Raw genomic sequence first — 20,155 nt, forward strand, 5'->3', positions numbered from 1 at the left:
CCACCTGTGGTTGGGTGGGGCTGTGGTAATTAGTGAGGCTGCTATAAATAGCAGCCTGTGGGTTTGGCCATTGTGGAGGATTATCTGATCGTTGTGTTTTGTGACTGCTTTACTGACTTTGACCTTTTGTGTGCTGATTTTTCCCTGCTTTGAAACTAAACCAGAGCAAAGTGTGTTTCACTTTGTGAAAGAAGAAGGACTGTGAATTGCCTCACAGCTACAAGCTAAGTATCACAGAACTGATAAGGGACTTGTACAAATTACCAGATTGTTTGGAGACGAGTGCTCTTTGCTATACCAAAAGAGGGCTTGGTTTAAGTGAATTTTCATTATAAAGAACATTGTTTTGAATTTTCAAACGTGTGTGTGTCTGAAATTTGTACCTGTGAATTTTTGGGAAGATTCTACCAGAGAGCCCGACAGAACACATTCAGATCTAGGATGTGTTCTTTGAAAGTTCCCTTTATTTTTTTTTTTGAGCAGTGTAGTTACTCCAATATTTTTGATGACTGCTGCTTGAAGGCCTCAGCTGCATGCAGAATGGGTGAAGTGGTGGGGTGTGTTGTTGTCGTCCCCTGTGTGTGTGTGTGTTTGTGTGTGCAAAGCAGAGGGCACTCACCTTTGTTCTCTGTTTTGAGCTCCTCGTGAAGCAGGTCGTTCTGCCGGTTGCCGAGGACGAAGGCCAGGAAGGAGAGGATGAGGGCATTCAAGATGCCAATGATGGCTAAGATATAAGCCCAGCGCACGGAGCAGTCGCCCAGTGAATACTTCCCCGTCTTCTCCCCGCACATGTCCCTGATGGTCTCTGAGTCCCAGCCATCTGGGAATATCATGCAGCCCAGCACCAGGCAGAGAGCTGGACAAAGACAAGAGGAAGGAAGGCGGATTGTTAACCAGGCAACGCTCATATCAGCTGGTTGCAGATGAAGGCAATTGTCAAGCCGGTGCAGAAGGGGGTGAGACATTAACCGCTTTGCACACTATCTATAGAAGGCCTGATATTTATGGGAACTTGGGGGGGGGGTGATTTTCAGGAGCAGCCACAAAGCATTCTTTTGAGTAGTTCAAGGCCATCCTATGCCCACCCACCTGGGTGGAAGCGGAAGGAGGACTGGCCACGCCGGCACAATCTGGAGTGGGCATCGTGACAAGTTTTGTGGGTGGGGGACAAGGGATGTGAACTTTCAACTGGGTGGGGAACTCAGATTCAGGCTTCCCTGTGTAGGTGTCAGGATGGCTCCGGAAATAAATTTGGAACTTTGAGGAGTACTTTGACTCGGATTCTGATTTAGTTCGGATGTTACCTGGAACCTTGATAGGAAGTCTCTCACACGGCATCCCAAAATAGAAACCAAAGTCTCTGTTTAAAAGAGTTCTACCTCTTCTCCCTTCAGCCCTGAAGACGTAACTAGTGCACCAGTTGTGGCCCTATTTGGACCGGGAGTCACTGCTCACAGTCACTCATGCCCTCATCACCTCGAGGCTCGACTACTGTAACGCTCTCTACATGGGGCTACCTTTGAAAAGTGTTCGGAAACTTCAGATCGTGCGGAATGCAGCTGCGAGAGCAATCATGGGCTTCCCCAAATATGCCCATGTTACACCAACACTCTGCAGTCTGCATTGGTTGCCAATCGGTTTCCGGTCACAATTCAAAGTGTTGGTTATGACCTATAAAGCCCTTCATGGCATCGGACCAGAATTTCTCCGGGACCGCCTTCTGCCGCACGAATCCCAGCGACCAGTTAGGTCCCACAGAGTTGGCCTTCTCTGGGTCCCGTCGACTAAACAATGTTGTCTGGCAGGACCCAGGGGAAGAGCCTTCTCTGTGGCGGCCCTGACCCTCTGGAACCAACTCCCCCCAGATATCAGAGTTGCCCCCACCCTCCTTGCCTTTCGTAAGCTCCTCAAAACCCACCTCTGTCGTCAGGCATGGGGGAATTGAAATATTCCCTTCCCCCTAGGCTTATAGAATTTATACATGGTATGTTTGTATGTATGATTGGTTCTTTAAATTGGGGTTTTTTAGATTATTTTTAATATTAGATTTGTTTACATTGTCTTTTTATTGTGGTTAGCCGCCCCGAGTCTGCGCAGAGGGGCGGCATACAAATCTGATTAATAAATAATAATTAAATAAAAGAAAATCATCCGCTGTGGCCTAGAGTGGAGCTCTTGCCTCACAATCTAGAGGTTGTGCGTTTGATCCTAGGTGGAGGCAGATGTAGGGTCTCCTGCTTGGGCTGGGGAATTGGACTAGATGACCTGCAAGGCAGGCGTGAAATGCTACCAGTTTGGCCTGGTTCAGGTGTATTAGTAGCAATGGCCGCCAGTGGTTCAGAGAACCAGTAGCAGTGGCAGTGTGAGGCTCCGCCCACACAGGCATCGCCATTTTCTTTTCTTTTTTTTTAACCCTCTGCCCATGTGAAAAGTTTCTGTGCATGCGCAGAGAATGAAAAAAGCGCACGCTTCTGAACTCTGTTTATCTGTTATTTATTTATTTATCAAATTTCTAGGCCGCCCTTCTCCAGGGGACACAGCATAAAATCAATACAAAATTACAGATAAAATTATACACCTCTCACCCCAAAACACAAGACTTAAAAATTCCCAACATTAAAATCATTCATCCCAACTCATCCCATCCCAATCATACTATGGGCCAGAGCAAGATGGCAAAGCTCAATGGCCCCAGGCCTGCCGGCAAAGGTGTTCTGCTAACATTACTTGGCTGACAGGACCTGGAGAAGGCCAGCTTGGTGGGATCTGACCGGCCACTGGGATATGGGTCCAAAGACGGGCTACAAGAATGGTGGGAGGTCTTAAGCATAAAACGTATCAGGAAAGACTTCATGAACTCAATCTGTATAGTCTGGAGGACAGAAGGGAAAGGGGGGACATGATCGAAACAATTAAATATGTCAAAGGGTTAAATAAGGTTCAGGAGGGAAGTGTTTTTAATAGGAAAGTGAACACAAGAACAAGGGGACACAATCTGAAGTTAGTTGGGGGAATGATCAGAAGCACCGTGAGAAAATATTAATTGACTGAAAGAGTAGTAGATGCTTGGAACAAACTTCCAGCAGACGTGGTTGGTAAATCCACAGAAACTGAATTTAAACATGCCTGGGACAAACACATATCCATCCTAAGATAAAATACAAGAAATAGTGTAAGGGCAGACTAGATGGACCATGAGGTCTTTTTCTGCTGTCAATCTTCTATGTTTCTATGATACTTTAAAAAGATCTGTTAAACAATCACAAGCTCAGAGGGTTCCAACAGAAAACTGAGAAAAACTGCAGGACTCCACTGTTCAAACTGAGATATAAATATTTTTTTCCCACTGACAGAGATTTTTATTCCCCAAGGATTCCATTGTGAACATTCAATGCGTTTTCCAAGCAAATGTGACATGTACTCAATTCATGTTGTCTTGGCGGTGATGGTGGTGATATTGCACAACTGTCAAGACTGACTTGAACTTCCACTTAGATTCCCAATCTATGGCACCTATAGCAGTGATGGCGATCAGTAAACAAACAAAGCTGCCTACTTCAATATCTTGCATGAGAAAATCCTGTTGGGTGGAAAAGAACACAACCACTTAATACAAAGTGGGTGCTTTCCCACAGTCTTTGGCTTCTTCTCTTACCTTCATCACTTGCTTTGTTTATATGTTGTAGTGTACAATATATATTATCCCATTTTCCTTGATGATACTGTAGTCTAATGTACACACCAACATAAATTTAGTAAACCACTGTCTAACGGCTAGGTTTCTTGTGGCTCTAGTCCTAAGATTTGGAATATATAAAAGAATCTAGACCTATTATTATTATTATTATTATTATTATTATTATTATTATTATTATTAATAATAATAATAATTTATTATATTTGTAGGCCGCCCCTTTCCGAAGACTCTGAGTACAATGCTGAGTACAATAACACTTCAAGGATGACCTCATATCCTGCCTTGCTGAGACCTTCAAAGTACTATTGTTAGCCACTCAGAGTCCATTTGGAATTGGGTGGCATATAAATGCTACAAACAAACAAATAGACAGACAGATAGACAGAGAGAGAGAGAGAGAGACAGACAAACAGATGGGTTTTCCTCCAGAACAGAAGACCCTAAACTTGGCAACTTTAAGACTTGTGGAAATTCTTCATTCTATGGCGAACCTTTTTTCCCTCGGGTGCCAAAAACACATGCACACACATATCGCACCTGCTTGAGTGCCCACACCCATAATTCAATGCCTGGGGAGGATGAATATTGCCTCTCCTACCCCCCGGAGGCCTATGGATTTCAGAAACAGCCCATTTCCCAATTTCTAGTCGGCCCAGTACGTCTGTTTTTCACTCTCCCGAGGCTCCAAAAACACCTTTCCCCATCCCCCTGGAGACCCTCTGGAAGCTGAAAATGCCCTCCCAGAGCCTCCATGCAAGCCAAAAATTAGCTGGCTGGTGCACACATGCATGCTGGAGCTGAGCTAGGACAACAGCTCCCGTGCCGGCAGATATGGCTGTGTGTGCCACCTCTGACACCCGTGCAATAGGTTCGCCATCACAGTTCTAGAACACAGGTCTTCCAACTTGGCAACCTCAAGACTTGCGAACTTCAACTTTCAGCCAGTTATTTTGGGAGAATTCTGGGAGTTGGAGTTCACAAGTCTTAAAGTTGTCATGTTTGAAGACCTATATTGTGGAATGAACAATTTTCAGGACCTTGGACAGTTCCGCCCAGAAAATTACAGGCCTAGGCTCAGTTCTCCCTATTAGAACTGCTGCTCTTCCACCTCTGTGCTCAGACCAATGTTTCACGATTATTTTCGGTTACAACCCCCCTCCCCCAGGAAGAAGTAAACATTTCATGCCCTCCCAACTCTACACCATGAATATATATATATAGTATCACGGCCCGGCCCGCCCAACCTGCCACCTCCAAATTGGGCCGCACCGCGAGATGCGTATCCGACCTGACGTTTGTACCAGTCACCTCCATCATGTTCTTGGGCATTATGTCCAGGGCAGCCCATTCTAAATGAAAACATCTCATAAGTTTGAGAAGTTTGATTGAGCTCACGAGACATTTTCTGTTAGAACAGGCTGCCCTAGAAATAATGCTAAGGATTGTGACAGAGGTACAAGTATCAGGAAGGACATGCATCCTACTCCCTGCAGCAAAAAAAAAGAGTTCCCTGCAGTCACGCGCCCTCCCTGGTATTGCTCTGCACACTCCCCAAGGTTTCCGACCCACTATTTGAGAAGCAATGCTATAGACCAGTGTTTCCCAACCTTGGCAACTTGAAGATATTTGGACTTCAACTCCCAGAATTCTGGGAGTTGAAGTCCAGATATCTTCAAGTTGCCAAGGTTGGGAAACACTCCCTTAGACAACCAAAACTGGCTAGCTGACCAAGAGGTCCATTTAGAACAATAGTTCTGAACCTTTCTAACTTTGCGACCCCTTAAAACAGTTTCTCATGTTGTGGTGACCCCCAACCAAACGTCTAGTGCCAATTCTCCCAACAGAGCTTTAAGCTGATTGGCAGGAAGGTGGGAGGGACACCCTCACTGTAAACATCTGATTGGTCAAATTGTAAAAATATGTCCCAAGGCACCAGAATAGAAGCTTTAGTTCCTGACACCATGGGAAATTTGTCTTTTCCTGTGGTCTTAGGCAACCCCTGTGAAACGGTCATTTGACCCCCAAAGTAGTCCTGACCCCCTAGGTTGAGAACCACTGCTTTAAAAGCTTATCAAACAGAATAACAGAGTGGGAAGGGGCCTTAGAGGTCTTCTAGTCCAATACCCTGCTCAAGCAGGAATCCCTATACTATAGTGTCAAACTCGATTTCATTGAGGGCCGTATCAGGGTTGTGTTTGAACCTTGGGGGGCCGGGTTGGTGTGGCCAGGGTAGGTATGGCCAGCTTGACTTCCCACAAGTTGCAAGCCCCTGTGATGGTCCAAGCGCTTCTCACAGCTGAAAATGAGCTCCGTTTTCGTCTGCAACAGCTTCCAGCAAGCCTCTGATGGGAAAAATGGCCCTTGGGAGAGTAGCACGCGGCCCTCGCGAGCTCCATTTTCAGCTGTGATGGCCTCCTGCAACCCTCTGCCAGCAAAAACAGACTCACAAGGGCCACATACGGCATCCCCAAGGTCCGTTTTCACTGGCCAAGGCAGCAAGGGTCAGTCCTTTGCTGTTTCCAGGGCAGTCGGCAGTCCAGATCCAGCCCCCCAGGCCTTGAGTTTGACCCCCCTGCCCTATACCATTTCAGGCGAATGGTCAACCAATCTCTTTTTAAAAAAATGTTGGATTTGTTGGCATACCCACAAGCCCTGGAGCCAAGCCATTCGCCTGATTAATTGCTCTCATTATCAGGAAATTTCTCCATAGCTCGAAGTTGGATCGCTCCTTGATAAATTCACATCTATTGCTTCTTATCTTCCCTCTGGTGCTTTATCCGTCCGCTGTTCTCTAAACTTAAAGAGCCCATGAACCATAGAGGCTGGGAAAAATCATTTGACTTTTTTTTAGCTGCTATTTAATGAAAGTGCTACATCTGAAAGGGAGGCAGGGCAGATAAAGAGGCAATGATGACTTGAAATTGGGGTTAATTTACCTTTAAACTCCTCATCATGGTTTTATTCACCTCCTCAGCCAGGAGATTATGCCAATTCACACTTGATTTACAGTAATAGATCACCCACAAGTGCTGCTAAGCAACAAACTGAATTTGACATGTGTCTGCTCTGTTTTTGGTTTTATGGTCTGTGTGTTCTGTTTTTTTTTTCAAAGATAGACAGGTAAAGTGACTTTTGAGCAACTTGGTCAAGTTTTCTGAATTTTTTAAAAATCTGAGATATAAATTCCATTGCTCTAGAGCAGTGATTTTCAGCCTTTTTTGAGCCGCGGCACATTTTTTACATTTACAAAATCCTGGGGCACACCACCAATCAAAATGACACCCTAAGACACTCTCCTCTCTTTTTCCATCCCTGTCTCCTCCCCACCCTTGTGTGTGTGTGTGTGTGTGTGTATACACACTCTTGCACCATTTCCAAAAACAGGTGAGGGCTGGGTTTTTTTCTCTTTTATTTTTTGGGTGCTTTTTATCATATGCTTTAAATCAAGAGTCACTTCTCTCTCTCTCTTGTTTCTCTCTCTTTCCTCTCATTCTCTGTCTCAATTATTTTCTCATTTCTCTTTTTTCCTTCCCTTTTTGATCATTTCTTCCTCTCTCCCTTCCTCTCCTTTTCTCTCTCTCTTGCTTTCTTTCTCTCTCTTTCTCTCTTTTCTTTCTTTCTCTTGCTTTCTATCTCTCTCACACTCTCCCTCTCTCTCACACACACACATTCTCTTTCTCTCTCTTTCTCTCTCTCTTTCCCTCTCTCTTTCTTTCTCTCTTTCTCACTAACTCAGCAAAAAGTTGCGAGACCAGAACCTGAGCTTCCTTCTTCGCGGCACACCTGACCATGTCTCACGGCACACTAGTGTGCTATGGCACACTGGTTGAAAAACACTGCTCTAGAGAGATTGGAAAAAGAGAACGGGGGTCTATACTTCAAATTTCTCTGACCCCCCACCCCAACTTCCCAAATCCTCCTCTCCAGCTTCTTCAAGGAGCACATGGACGATTTAAAAAATCGCCATCAACCATAGAAGCTGACACAATGGCCATTCATCAATATCCAAGAAGAGAGAGATCTCTGGCTGGGTCCTGATGTGCATTATTACCAAGTTATTATTTTTTAATCAAAGCTAAAGCTATTTAAAACAGGGAAAAGCACAGGTTACTCTTGTCCTTTCTTGTCCCTCCATTCTGAAACACAGACCGCCCCCATCCTTTGCCGAGCAAGCAAGGGATTGATTTCTACTCTGCTTTTGCACAGTGCCTAGGAAAAGATTAGGTGCCACAGATTAATAAGACTTAAAATAGTTGTTGCTGCTTATAAAAAAAAACCCTCACTATCAAGTCTCTTTTTATTTTAAGAAAATGGAACATTTTAAGAAAATAATGAAATAAAATAGTATGGCATTGTTCTTCTGTTAAAGCAGGGATTGGCAAACTTGAATGCTCAAAGAGCCACAAAGGAAGCCCCCCATTCAATTCTGCAGCCGTTCCCCCACGATAGAGTCTCCTAGCACACCATCCTTCTTCCTCTGCCGACCGGAAATCTGGTTTATTTATTTATTTATTTATTTTATTTATTGGATTTGTATGCCGCCCCTCTCCAGAGACTCGGGGCGGCTAACAGCAACAATAAAGCAGTGTACAATAGTAGTCTGATGTTAGAAACAATTAAAAACCCATTAATATAAAAAACCAAACATACAGACAGACATACCATGCATAGAATTGTAAAGGCCTAGGGGGAAGAGGGTCTCAATTCCCCCATGCCTGGCGGCAGAGGTGGGTTTTAAGCAGCTTACGAAAGGCAAGGAGGGTGGGGGCAATTCTAATCTCTGGGGGAAGTTGGTTCCAGAGGGCCGGGGCTGCCACAGAGAAGGCTCTTCCCCTGGGTCCCGCCAAGCGACATTCTTTAGTTGACGGGACCCGGAGAAGATCCACTCTGTGGGACCTAACTGGTCGCTGGGATTCGTGCAGCAGAAGGCGGTCCCTGAGATAATCTGGTCCGGTGCCATGAAGGGCTTTATAGGTCATAACCAACACTTTGAATTGTGACCGGAAACTGATCGGCAACCAATGCAGACTGCAGAGTGTTGGTGTAACATGGGCATATTTGGGAAAGCCCATGATTGCTCTCGCAGCTGCATTCTGCACGATCTGAAGTTTCCGAACATTTTTCAAAGGTAGCCCCATGTAGAGAGCATTACAGTAGTCGAGTTTCAAGGTGATGAGGGCATGAGTGACTGTGAGCAGTGACTCCCGGTCCAAGTAGGGTCGCAACTGGTGCACAAGGCGAACCTGGGCAAACGCCCCCCTCGCCACAGCTGAAAGATGTTTCTCTAATGTGAGCTGTGAATCGAGGAGGACGCCCAAGTTGCGAACCTTCTCTGAGGGGGCCAGTGATTCTCCCCCTAGGGTAATGGACGGACAGATGGAATTGTCCTTGGGAGGTAAGACCCACAGCCACTCCGTCTTGTCTGGGTTGAGCTTAAGTTTGTTGACACTCATCCAGGCCCCAACATCCTCCAGGCACCGGCACATCACTTCCACAGCTTCATTGGCTGGACATGGGGTGGAGATGTATAACTGGGTATCATCGGCGTATTGATGATACCTCACCCCATGCGCTTGGATGATCTCACCCAGTGGTTTCATGTAGATATTAAATAGTAGGGGGGAGAGGACCGACCCCTGAGGCACCCCACAAGGGTGAGACCTAGAGGTCGACCTCTGACCCCCACTAACACCGACTGCGACCGACCAGAGAGGTATGAGGAGAACCACTGAAGAACAGTGCCTCCCACTCCCAGCCCCTCCAGCCGGTGCAGAAGGATATCATGGTCGATGGTATTGAAAGCCGCTGAGAGGTCAAGAAGCACCAGGACAGAGGACAAGCCCCTGTCTTGGGCCCGCCAGAGATCATCCATCAACGCGACCAAAGCAGTTTCCGTGCTGTAGCCGGGCCTGAATCCAGACTGTTGAGGACTTAGATAATCAGCTTCTTCCAAGGACCGCTGGAGCTGAAATGCCACCACCTTCTCGACAACCTTCCCCATAAAGGGAAGGTTGGAGACTGGACGGTAGTTATTGAGTACAGCTGGGTCCAAGGAAGGCTTCTTGAGGAGGGGGCGCACAAGTGCCTCCTTATAAGGGGCCGGAAAGGACCCACTCCCCAAGGAAGCGTTGACAATCTCCCGGACCCAGCTCCGCGTCACCTCTCGACTGGCCGAAACCAACCAAGAGGGACATGGATCCAGTAGACAGGTGGCAGAACACACATCTCCAATGGCCCTGTCCAGTTCCTTAGGTGTCACCAAGTTTCCCACCACCACGACTATAGAGTCTCTTCCTAGCATGGCATCCTTTTTCCTCTGCCGACTGGAAGTCTGGTTCCTGGAAATGACATCACACCCCAAAAGGGGCTAAGGCTGTATGCTAATACCTTTTGCTATGCAACTCCTCTCGCCTTCTCAACAATCTCCTATATCGAGGATATATCCACTGACTTTCTACTCTAATGTCTTCCTCATCCTCCAACTGAGACCACTCCCCCATTGTCATATTAGCCCCTATAGTGGTTTCTCGGGTTCACTCAGGTCACTTTCTCCCTCACTCTCACTCTCTGCATCAGCTGGCAACAATCCTGACCCAGGGTCTCCAGAGGGGCCTGGCTCATCATCCTCAGAATCTGACATGACCTGAGATGAACGAGGAGCACTTGCAACAGGTGGCATCACTACATCACAAGTTGCAGTGACTTTCCATAGGCGCAAGTTCCAATCTGGGTCGGCCACCAGGATTAGGATTTTAGTCTTCTGGGCTTTTGGACTCGTGCTGGAGCTCATCTTCAGGGAACTTCTCTCATTGACGATGGGCTCCAGCACGAATCCAAAAACTCGGAAGACTAAAACTCTAATCCCGGTGGCCGACCCAGATTGGATCCTGTAACATTATCCTGGGACACCTATACGCGCCTTCATTCGTGATCCTCAAAAGGTTTCTGAGTGCAATGAAGATGCTGGTTTGGAAGATGCTAAAGTGGATCAGCTACCTCCAAGGGTTTCCACCCATTCCATAGCTTTTAGGAGATTGCTCTCGATCAGGGGTCGGCAACCCACAGCTCTGGAACCACATGTGGCTCTTTCATGCTTCTGCTGCGGCTCCCTGGTTGGTTCCACAATTTATAGGGCTTTCGGTTAGGACAGTTAGAGGAAAAAGGATGCCGCTCTAGGAGGAGACTCTATGGGGGAAGGGGGCTTCCGGTCAGCTCTAGAATTGAACAGGGGGGGCTTCTGGTTAGGACCTTTGTGGCTCTTTGAGTGGTTAAGGTGGTCGACCCCTCTATTGAACTGTGTCATCTGGTGGGATTGAGGAGAGCTAGTTTTTCTGTTGCAGCTCCTACTCTAAGCAACAAAATTCCCTTAACCTTTCAGCTTTTCAGAAGGCCATTAAGAGTTGGCTGCTTCCCCAGGTTACAGCTCCCAGTGTAGGTCTTAGAATAGCCTAATAATGTATACCCTTGACAAATTATTATGCGTTGGTCGTACTGGATCACTTTCATTTTGCTTCATCAGGAAGACTCTTTATATATTGTTTTTGTAAATTGGCTACCCAAAGTTATGGATTTAAGATGGTCGGTTAAACAAAACAAACCAATAAATCTGAGACTAAAAGCTTCCAGGATCTGCTCTCTCTCTCTCTCCTTCTGCAAAAAGGGAAACATGAAGTAAAGGTTGGAGCTGTGTTCCTTCCTCTTAACAGCTGGCTTGAGGCAAAACAAATCTAATAGATAGATAGATAGATAGATAGATAGATAGATAGATAGATAGATAGATAGATAGATAGATAGAGTACAAGTGCACTAGAGTGCCTTCCGTCCCCTGTCCTATTGCTCTCCTATATCTCCTATACCTTTCTTCTATTCCTATATCTCTTCCTCTATTCTTTCATTGATATATTCTATTCCTATATCTTCTTTTCTATTATTTCTTAGATATATTTTACTATGAGTATCTCCTCTATAACCTTCATCATGTATTTTACTATGTGTATATTGATATATTAAAACCCTCATTGTGTATTGGACAAAATAAATATAAATAAAAATAAAAATAAATAAATAAGATAGATAGATAGATAGATAGATAGATAGATAGATAGATAGATAGATAGATTTAAAACAGTTAAAACGATGCATATCATTAATGGCTGGATCCCAGTGCTATGCCATCAGATCAACAGCCCCAGGCCTACCAGAAAAGCCAGGTCTTTACAGCTTTCCAGAAGGCCAGTAGGGTGGGGGGGCAGTATGGATCTCAGGAGGCAGATGGTTCCAAAAAAGTCAGAGGAGCCACAGAACATCAAACTAGCAACAAATCTACTAAACAGCAAACCAGCAATGAATCTACTGTTTAAAAACAGTGTCAAGATCTTGACTGTATACTGAATGTGGTTATCACTGACAGTGTGATTAGCCATTTATAGAAACATAGAAACATAGAAGACTAACGGCAGGAAAAGACCTCTGCCCTTATACTATTTTTTGTATTTTTATCTTAGGATGGATATACTGTATGTTTATCCCAGGCATGTTTAAATTCAGTTACTGTGGATTTACCAACCACGTCTGCTGGAAGTTTGTTCCAAGGATCTACTACTCTTTCAGTGAAATAATATTTTCTCACGTTGCTTTTGATCTTTCCCCCAACTAACTTCAGATTGTGTCCCCTTGTTCTTGTGTTCACTTTCCTATTAAAAACACTTCCCTCCTGGACCTTATTTAACCCTTTATTTAAATGTCTATGAAAAATAGATAACACCCTCTTCTCATCAAAGGATTTTATTGATTGATTGATTGATTTGATTTGATTTGTATGCCGCCCCTCTCCGTAGACTCGGGGCTGCTTTTATTAATGTTGGTTTTCTGAGAAGAAAACATCAGCCAAAGGGTAAATGAGGAAGGTTTTTTTTCATCCCTTCGCTCTCTCCTGTGCTGCCTGGTCCCCCTTAGCTCCTTCTCCGTTCTGCACATGCCTTCAATCCCCACCCGGCTCCCACCTGCCTCATGCCTTTCAATCTTCCGCTCTGCTCCTTTAGCTGCAATAAATAAATAAATAAATAATAATCAGGCTACGTGTACTAAATATTTTTTCATCTGTCGAGAGGGTGTTCTGATGCAGGTCGGGGAGCTCCCTCTTTGCAAGTATTTGGAATGATTAATGATAGGAGGAAAAGAAAAGGGAAGGCATGGTGCGAATAGCCACAGTCGTAGCATTTAGACTTATATACCGCTTCACAGTGCTTTTACAGCCCTCTCTAAGCGGTTTGCAGAGTCAGCCTCTTGCCCCCAACAATCCTCATTTTACCCACCTCGGAAGGATGGAAGGCTGAGTCAACCTTGAGCCGGTGGTGAGACTTGAACTGCTGAACTACAGCTAGCAGTTAGGTGAAGTAGCCTGCAATGCTGCATTCTAACCACTGCACCACCCCACCCTAGTGAATAAACTGGGCTTCCATATCTCTCCCCACCCTCTCTCTCTCTCTCTCTCTCTCACACACACACACAAACACAATATTATCCTGCAGCCAAAACCCTTTTTGTTTTCTTAAAACTCTGCTAGCACAGTAAAATACCTAATTAGAATGGTAGTAATCTGGATAGCAGTCATCCAATGTTTGAAGGGCTGTCATAGCAAAGAGAGGATCGAACCCAAAGAGAGGATCGAACCCAAAGAGAGGATCGAACCCAAAGAGAGGATCGAACCCAAAGAGAGGATCGAACCCAAAGAGAGGATCGAACCCAAAGAGAGGATCGAACCCAGGGGTTCGCTGCTGGGGGTTCGCAGAGGTTCGGGAGAATCTCTAGTTAAGATTCTGTGCAGTTTGGAGAACCTCCAAATGCCACTACTGGCTGGCCCCACCAACCCCATCCCGCCTCTCCCAGGAGCCCCCATGCGGTCCGTTTTGGATGTAGGTAAGTGCAGGGTGCACACGGAGGCTCAGGGAGGGTGAAAAATGGGCCTAATGGAATTTTGGGAATGGAGGGGTGTTTCTGGCCTCCAGAGGGCCTCCGGAGCCTGGGGAGGCCATTTTCACCTCCCAGAGGCTCAAGGAAAGCTTCCAGAGCCTGGGGAGGGCAAATCCCACCTCCTACCGTGGTGCAGAAGACCAACTAGGCCACACCCACCATGGCATGCTCATCCAGCAATCAACCATTGGAGCCGACCGAAAGCCGGTTCCCCCACCATAGAGTCTCCTCCTAGCACAGCGTCCTTCTTTTTCTGCTGACCAGAAATCTGGTTTCCCACCACCACCACCATCACCATAGAGTCTCCTCCTAGCATGGCGTCCTTTTTCCTCTGCCGACCGGAGGTCTGGTTCCTCCACCATAGAGTCTCCTCCTAGCACAGCATCCTTCTTCCTCTGCTGACTGGATATCTGCTTTCCTACCACCACTACCATAGAGTCTCCCCCTAGCATGGAATCTTTTTCCTCTGCCGACCGGAAGTCTGGTTCCTCCACCATAGAGTCTCCTCCTGCGCGGCATCCTTTCTCCTCTGTCTGTCCTAACCAAAACCCTTTCAATTGTGGAGCTGACTGGAGACAGGGTGCCACAGCAGAGGGATGAAAGAGCCACAGGCGGCTCCAGAGCCGTGGGTTGCTGACTCCTGTGTTAAAGTCTTTCCTAATGAGACAGAGGCATAAGACCACAGAAGTAACAAACCCGAAACTAATCAAGAGGAGATCCAAAAGAAATGTTCTGACAGCGAGAACAATTAATCCGACTTGCCTTCCGAAACTGTGGGTGGTCCAACATTGGAGATTTTTAAAAAGGGATTGGACAGCCATGTGTCCAGAAAGATATAGGGCAGTGATAGCTAACTTTTTCCAGACTGAGTGCCCAAAGCGTGCACCTGAACTCCCAAAATGCAATGCACACCCCATCCCTGCACATGTGTACATCAGGGGTGGATTGCTCCTACCGTCGCTACCGGTACACTGCGTGCAGAGGTTTTGGTGTCTTGCATGTGCACACGCATGTTTCAGCGTGTTTTTGCTTCTGTGCATGTTTAATTTGAATCTATTACGTGCTTGTTTATTTCTTTCAGTTGAAGGTGAAGTAGTCCTTAGCAGGAAGGACATTTGGGTATATGATTTCATGAGCTACATTTAGATCGGATCAGAGGCGACGTAGGTGGAAATTGTCTGATCCCAGTATTTCACGTCTGATGGAATTTTTGTATTTTGTTGCGAGAGGAGGAGTGAAGGATTCTTCTTATGAAATATTTCTGGGCTCTCTAGATTGTATTAATGTTTGATATGCAGTGCGGGTTACAGACAGGAAAGCTGTATTCCAGAATTGGTCTAACAAATGTTTTGTAAGCTCCGGTTAGTAGTATAATATTGCCAGAGAAGAAGCTATGTAAGATTAAATTAACAACTCTTAGTGCCTTTTTGGCAATGTTGTTACAGTGGGCTCTAGCACTTAGGTTATTGGATATGAGTACTCCAAGGTCTTTGACAGAGTGAGGGTCATCTACAAGTTCGGTTGCCTTTAAAAAAAAAATTATTACTGCAGATCAGCAAGGCTGGCTCTACTCCTTGCAAAGCGTTTTCCTCATAATCCTCCTCTCTTTTTGTGTGTGTGTGTGTAAATTTTTTTATTTTTTCTCCTCCATCACAAAACATACCATATGAAATACCTTCTCTTTTTGGTACAAGAAAAAGCAATTTGATTAGTACATCATATGAAATCACAAAAAAATTAATTCCAGTTTAATGCCGTTGGTATCAATAACTTTTTTTGCCCAATCTAATTTTGTCATCCGGATTAACCCATTGTCTACTAATTTATTTCACCATCAGGCCCATTATCTTATTGTTCTGTCTGGGTTCCCCCAGATGCCAACACCAACTAAAAAGAGTATCCAGACACACTGGTAAAAAGCAAAGTCATTTTATATCTTTGAAAACAAACACAGATAACAAAAACTGTTCTTACAAACTGTAATGCTATGAAGCTTCACAGAAGAGTCACGACGGCCAGACAATACAATAGGCTTCTTGCTGGCACACACACCACTGTAGATAATAAAACCCACGCCTCCCCCAAGTTTTCAGCCTTTGAGGCCACAAGGCAGAATCAGAGACGCCAAGGATCGAAGCAAGGTCACAGGACTCCCAAAAGATAACTCTCCACAATACAGGAAGGGCGGGCCTGCCTTTTCAACCTTTCTGAGGAGAACCACACCCAAACCCAGCTGTTGCCTATTAGGGATGGAAATACCTGGCTAATTGTCCCCTTCATTGTGCTGCCCTTCTCTACCTCATATCTATGATGGCTTGTGCGTTCTCATCTAATGATTCCAGGCTACTCGCTGGGGAGAGCTCCCCCCCGGGGGTCTCAGGCTGTTCTCCCTCCTCCTCGTCCTGACATTCCTCTTCCCCGTCTGCCTGGTCCCCCTCCTCCTCCTGTTCCTCATCCTCCCCCTCTGAGCATGGAGCCGGCAGAGTTCCAGCCGTTCCCTGAGGAGCCTCAGACTGAATCACAACATCTTATAATTAAATTTCATTTCTATTATGTTATTATATAAAAAATGAAAATGAAATTTAATTATAAGATTAATTATAACATAATGAAAATATAGAAACACTGCACCATTAATCGATGGAACATAAAAACCCTAAAAACGAACTCGTACCTTCATCAGAAATATCCAAAATGAATACAAATATAGTATACAGAACTAAAGAAAATAAACACACAATTCCACATACTAGACACAAATACCTACCTAATATCAGGTCGCTTGATAATAATAGTCAACAATATGGTTGACAAATTATGTCTTTTATATGTGCATATATCGAACACCATTGAAACTGAACGTTTTATATGTTCTAAGCTGATTTGTCTGTCTATTTTTCCTCATTTCTCTTTCTTTCTTTTTGCCTTTGTATGTTTTGTTTGTTTTGACTGTTTTTATATGTAGAAATTTAATAAAGATTATTTTTATAAATTTCATTTTTAATATTTCCTCCAATATTTAATACAATCAAAATCTTTCTAGCTTATTAAACATTAAGCTATAGTGCCTTCTTCATCTCCTTATACACTTCAATAGAGCTAAACACCCTTATTTAACCTATTCATACTAAAAACTAAAAAGAAATAAAATAAAATAAGAGAAAAGACAAATCAAAAGAACAAACCGATTTCAAACGGTTCTCATCTCCCTCTTAATATTTATTATTTATTTACTTATTTACTTATTTACTTACTTACTTACTTACTTACTTACTTACTTATTTATTTATTTTGTCCAATACACAATGAGGCTTTTAGTGGTATAGGGTATATATCTATATACACATAGTAAAATACATGATGAAGGTTTTTTTTTTTTTTTTTCTATATATTTTTATTTTATTTATATGACTTACAAACATTTAGACATCAAACAATACAACATTAAACATTTACACTTAATATATTTACAAGATTTATTTTTTAACAATTCTATTTACTATACCTTTTTCTTGATTTCCACCCAATTGTAAATTTTTCCCCACACTTTGTAATAGTCCTTATTTTGTTGATTTTGAATTTCGTATGTTAATTTGCTAAATTTGGCGCAGTCTAATATTTTTTTAATTACCGTTTCTTTGTTTGGAATCTTATCTTGTTTCCAGACTTGTGCATATGCTAATCTTGCAGCAGTAAGTAAGTGATTTATTAAGTAGTAATTTTCTTTGCTATGTTTGCCTCTAATTATGCCTAATAAATACATTTCCGGTTTTATTTCAATTTTATAGCCCAATATTTCTTCCATCCATGCCCTAATTTGAATCCAAAATTTTTTTGCTTCGTTACATTGCCACCATATGTGGTAGTATGTTCCCACTTCTTTTTTACACTTCCAACATTTGTTACTAATGTTTACATTCATTTTGGCTAGGCGTGCTGGCGCATAATGCCATCGGAAGAACATTTTATAAAGATTTTCTTTATATGGTGTTGACAAAGTCATCTTATAATTAACTGACCATAGTTTTTCCCAGTCTTCTAGCTGAATTGCATATCCAAAGTTGGTCATCCAAGATATCATGTTAGGTTTAACAATTTCTTCGATGTTTTCATAGTTTAATAGATAAATATACATTTTGGTTATAAATTTTTTGTCAGATCCTGTCAATATTTTGTCTATTTCATTTTGTTTATTACATATTCCAAATTGTACCAAGTCCCTTTTATATCTGCTTTGAATTTGGTAATATGGAAGCCAATCTATTACTATACCTTCCTCTTTAAGTCTTTCTCTAGTTTTAAGACTTCCTTTAGTATTTAATAGGGCTTCGTAGGTTATTTTTTGTTCTTGGCTTATTATGTTTGGATGAATTTGAGCTTCTAGAGTGGATAACCATCTGGGAATTTCGTTGTAATGTTTTTTCCTGACTTTCCGCCAGTGCGTCAATAGTGTATTTCGAATTTGGTGTTGTTTAAAGTGAGAATGTTTTGAGTGTTCTTTTTCCCACAAATGTGCGTGCCATCCTTCATTTATATCGTGGCCTTCTATTGTTAGAATTCTAGGATTTTCAAGGTTGACCCATTCTTTAATCCATAGTAATTTAGTGGCTTGGTAGTATATTTCTAAGTTGGGTAAACCGAATCCTCCTCTTGTTCTTAAATCTTGTAGGGCTTTCATGTTTATTCTAGGTTTTTTATTGCACCAGATAAATTTAGAAATTATTTTATTTATTTTAGCAAAGAACGATTTGTTTAGTTGTATTGGTGCTGTTTGGAAGAGATAGAGCCACCTTGGAAGTATATTAGACTTTATTGTATTGATCCTTCCCATTAAGGATAGATTTAACTTTGACCATTTTTCTAAATCTTCTTTTGTTTTTGTTAATAATTTTGTATAATTTAGTTCTTTCAGTGAAGAATACCTTGTCGTAAACCAAATCCCTAGATATTTAATTTTCTTTTCTATTTGAAAACCTGTTTCTTTTATTAATAATTTGTTTAAATCTTGATTACAATTCTTGGTTAATATTTTAGTTTTGTTCCTATTTATTTTTAAGCCGGCCACTTTCCCATAGTTCTCTAATTCTTTTACTAAATATATCATTGAGCTAACTGGATTCTCTAAGAAGAAGACCAGATCATCAGCGAAGGCCTGTGTTTTGTAAATTTGTTGTTTAATTTGGGTGCCCTGTATTGATGATTCCCCTCTAATTCGGTTTAATAGTATTTCTATAGACATTATATATATTAAGGGAGATAGTGGACAGCCTTGTCTCACTCCTTTTTTAATATCGAATGTATTGGTTAAATCTCCATTTATAATTATCCTTGCCTTTTGTTTGGAGTATATTTTATTTATTGTATTTTCAAAGTTCTCTCCTAAATCCATAGTATTTATTAATTTTTTGAAAAAGTTCCAATTGAGGTTATCGAAGGCTTTCTCAGCATCTAGAAATAGCATTGCAAACTCCTTATCATTATGGCTTTCATAATATTCTAGCATATTTAATGTAATTCTTATATTATTTCTAATTTGTCTGTTAGGTAAGAAACCATTCTGATCAGAGTGTATTATTTTGTTTAATATTTTTTTAAATCTGTCTGCTATTATTGCCATATAGATTTTGTAGTCTACATTTAACAGGGATATTGGTCTATAATTCTTAATATACTTTGGATCTGTGTCTTCTTTATGTATCAGCGTTATGTTAGCTTCTTGCCATGATACCGGGCATTCTCCGTTCGTTAACATTTTATTATAAATTTCTAATAATAATTCTCCCGTTACATGGAATGTTGCTTTATAGAATTCAATTGGGAAGCCATCTGGGCCTGGTGTTTTATTATTATTCTGTTTCATAATTGTTCTTTCCAATTCTTCTTTTGTTATTTCTTTGTTTAATATTTCTTTATCTTCTTTACTTATTAAATTGATTTTACATGTCTCTAAATATTTTAATATATCTTCTTCCTTAATATTTTCTTCACTATACAATTCTTTATAGTATTCTAATGCAATTTCTTTCTTTTTTTTTAACTGGTAATGTGTTATTTCTTTTTTATCTGTTAATTGTTGGATTAATTTCTTCTCTCTTTCTTTCCTCAATTTATACGATAGCCATCTGCCAGGTTTATTTGCGTGCTCAAATTGATTTTGTTTTACTTCTCTTAGTTTCTTAGTTACTTCTTCTATCTCTATTAATTCTAGTTTGTGTTTTATCAGCATAATTTGTTGCCTTATATTAGGGTTTCCTGGGTCTTTTTGGGATTCTTTTTCTAATTTTCCTAATTTAAATATCCACTCTTTTTGATTTTGTCTTTTTTCCTTGTTTTTTCTTGATTTATAGGCTATTGTTAAGCCTCTTTGATAGGCTTTTGCTGTATCCCATAAATTCTGGAGGGAGGTATCTGGATTGTTATTTTCTTTTAAAAATAATTTCATTTCTCTTTCAATCCAATCTATATATTCTTGTTCTTTTAATAATT

General features: G+C 42.3%; 1 protein-coding gene across 3 annotated transcripts in view; it reads right to left on the minus strand.

Annotated features, from left to right (window-relative positions):
- The window catches only part of LOC139160295 (LHFPL tetraspan subfamily member 4 protein), a 107,106-nt gene that overhangs the window by 16,865 nt on the left and 70,086 nt on the right, over nt 1-20,155 (minus strand). For all 3 annotated transcript variants that reach the window (XM_070738005.1, XM_070738002.1, XM_070738004.1), the window contains exon 2: nt 620-856. In XM_070738005.1, the coding sequence (XP_070594106.1) occupies nt 620-856 (237 nt within the window). The remainder of the gene's footprint in view (nt 1-619; nt 857-20,155) is intronic.

This window comes from Erythrolamprus reginae, chromosome 2 (assembly GCF_031021105.1).
Source record: "Erythrolamprus reginae isolate rEryReg1 chromosome 2, rEryReg1.hap1, whole genome shotgun sequence".
NCBI lineage: Eukaryota > Metazoa > Chordata > Lepidosauria > Squamata > Dipsadidae > Erythrolamprus > Erythrolamprus reginae.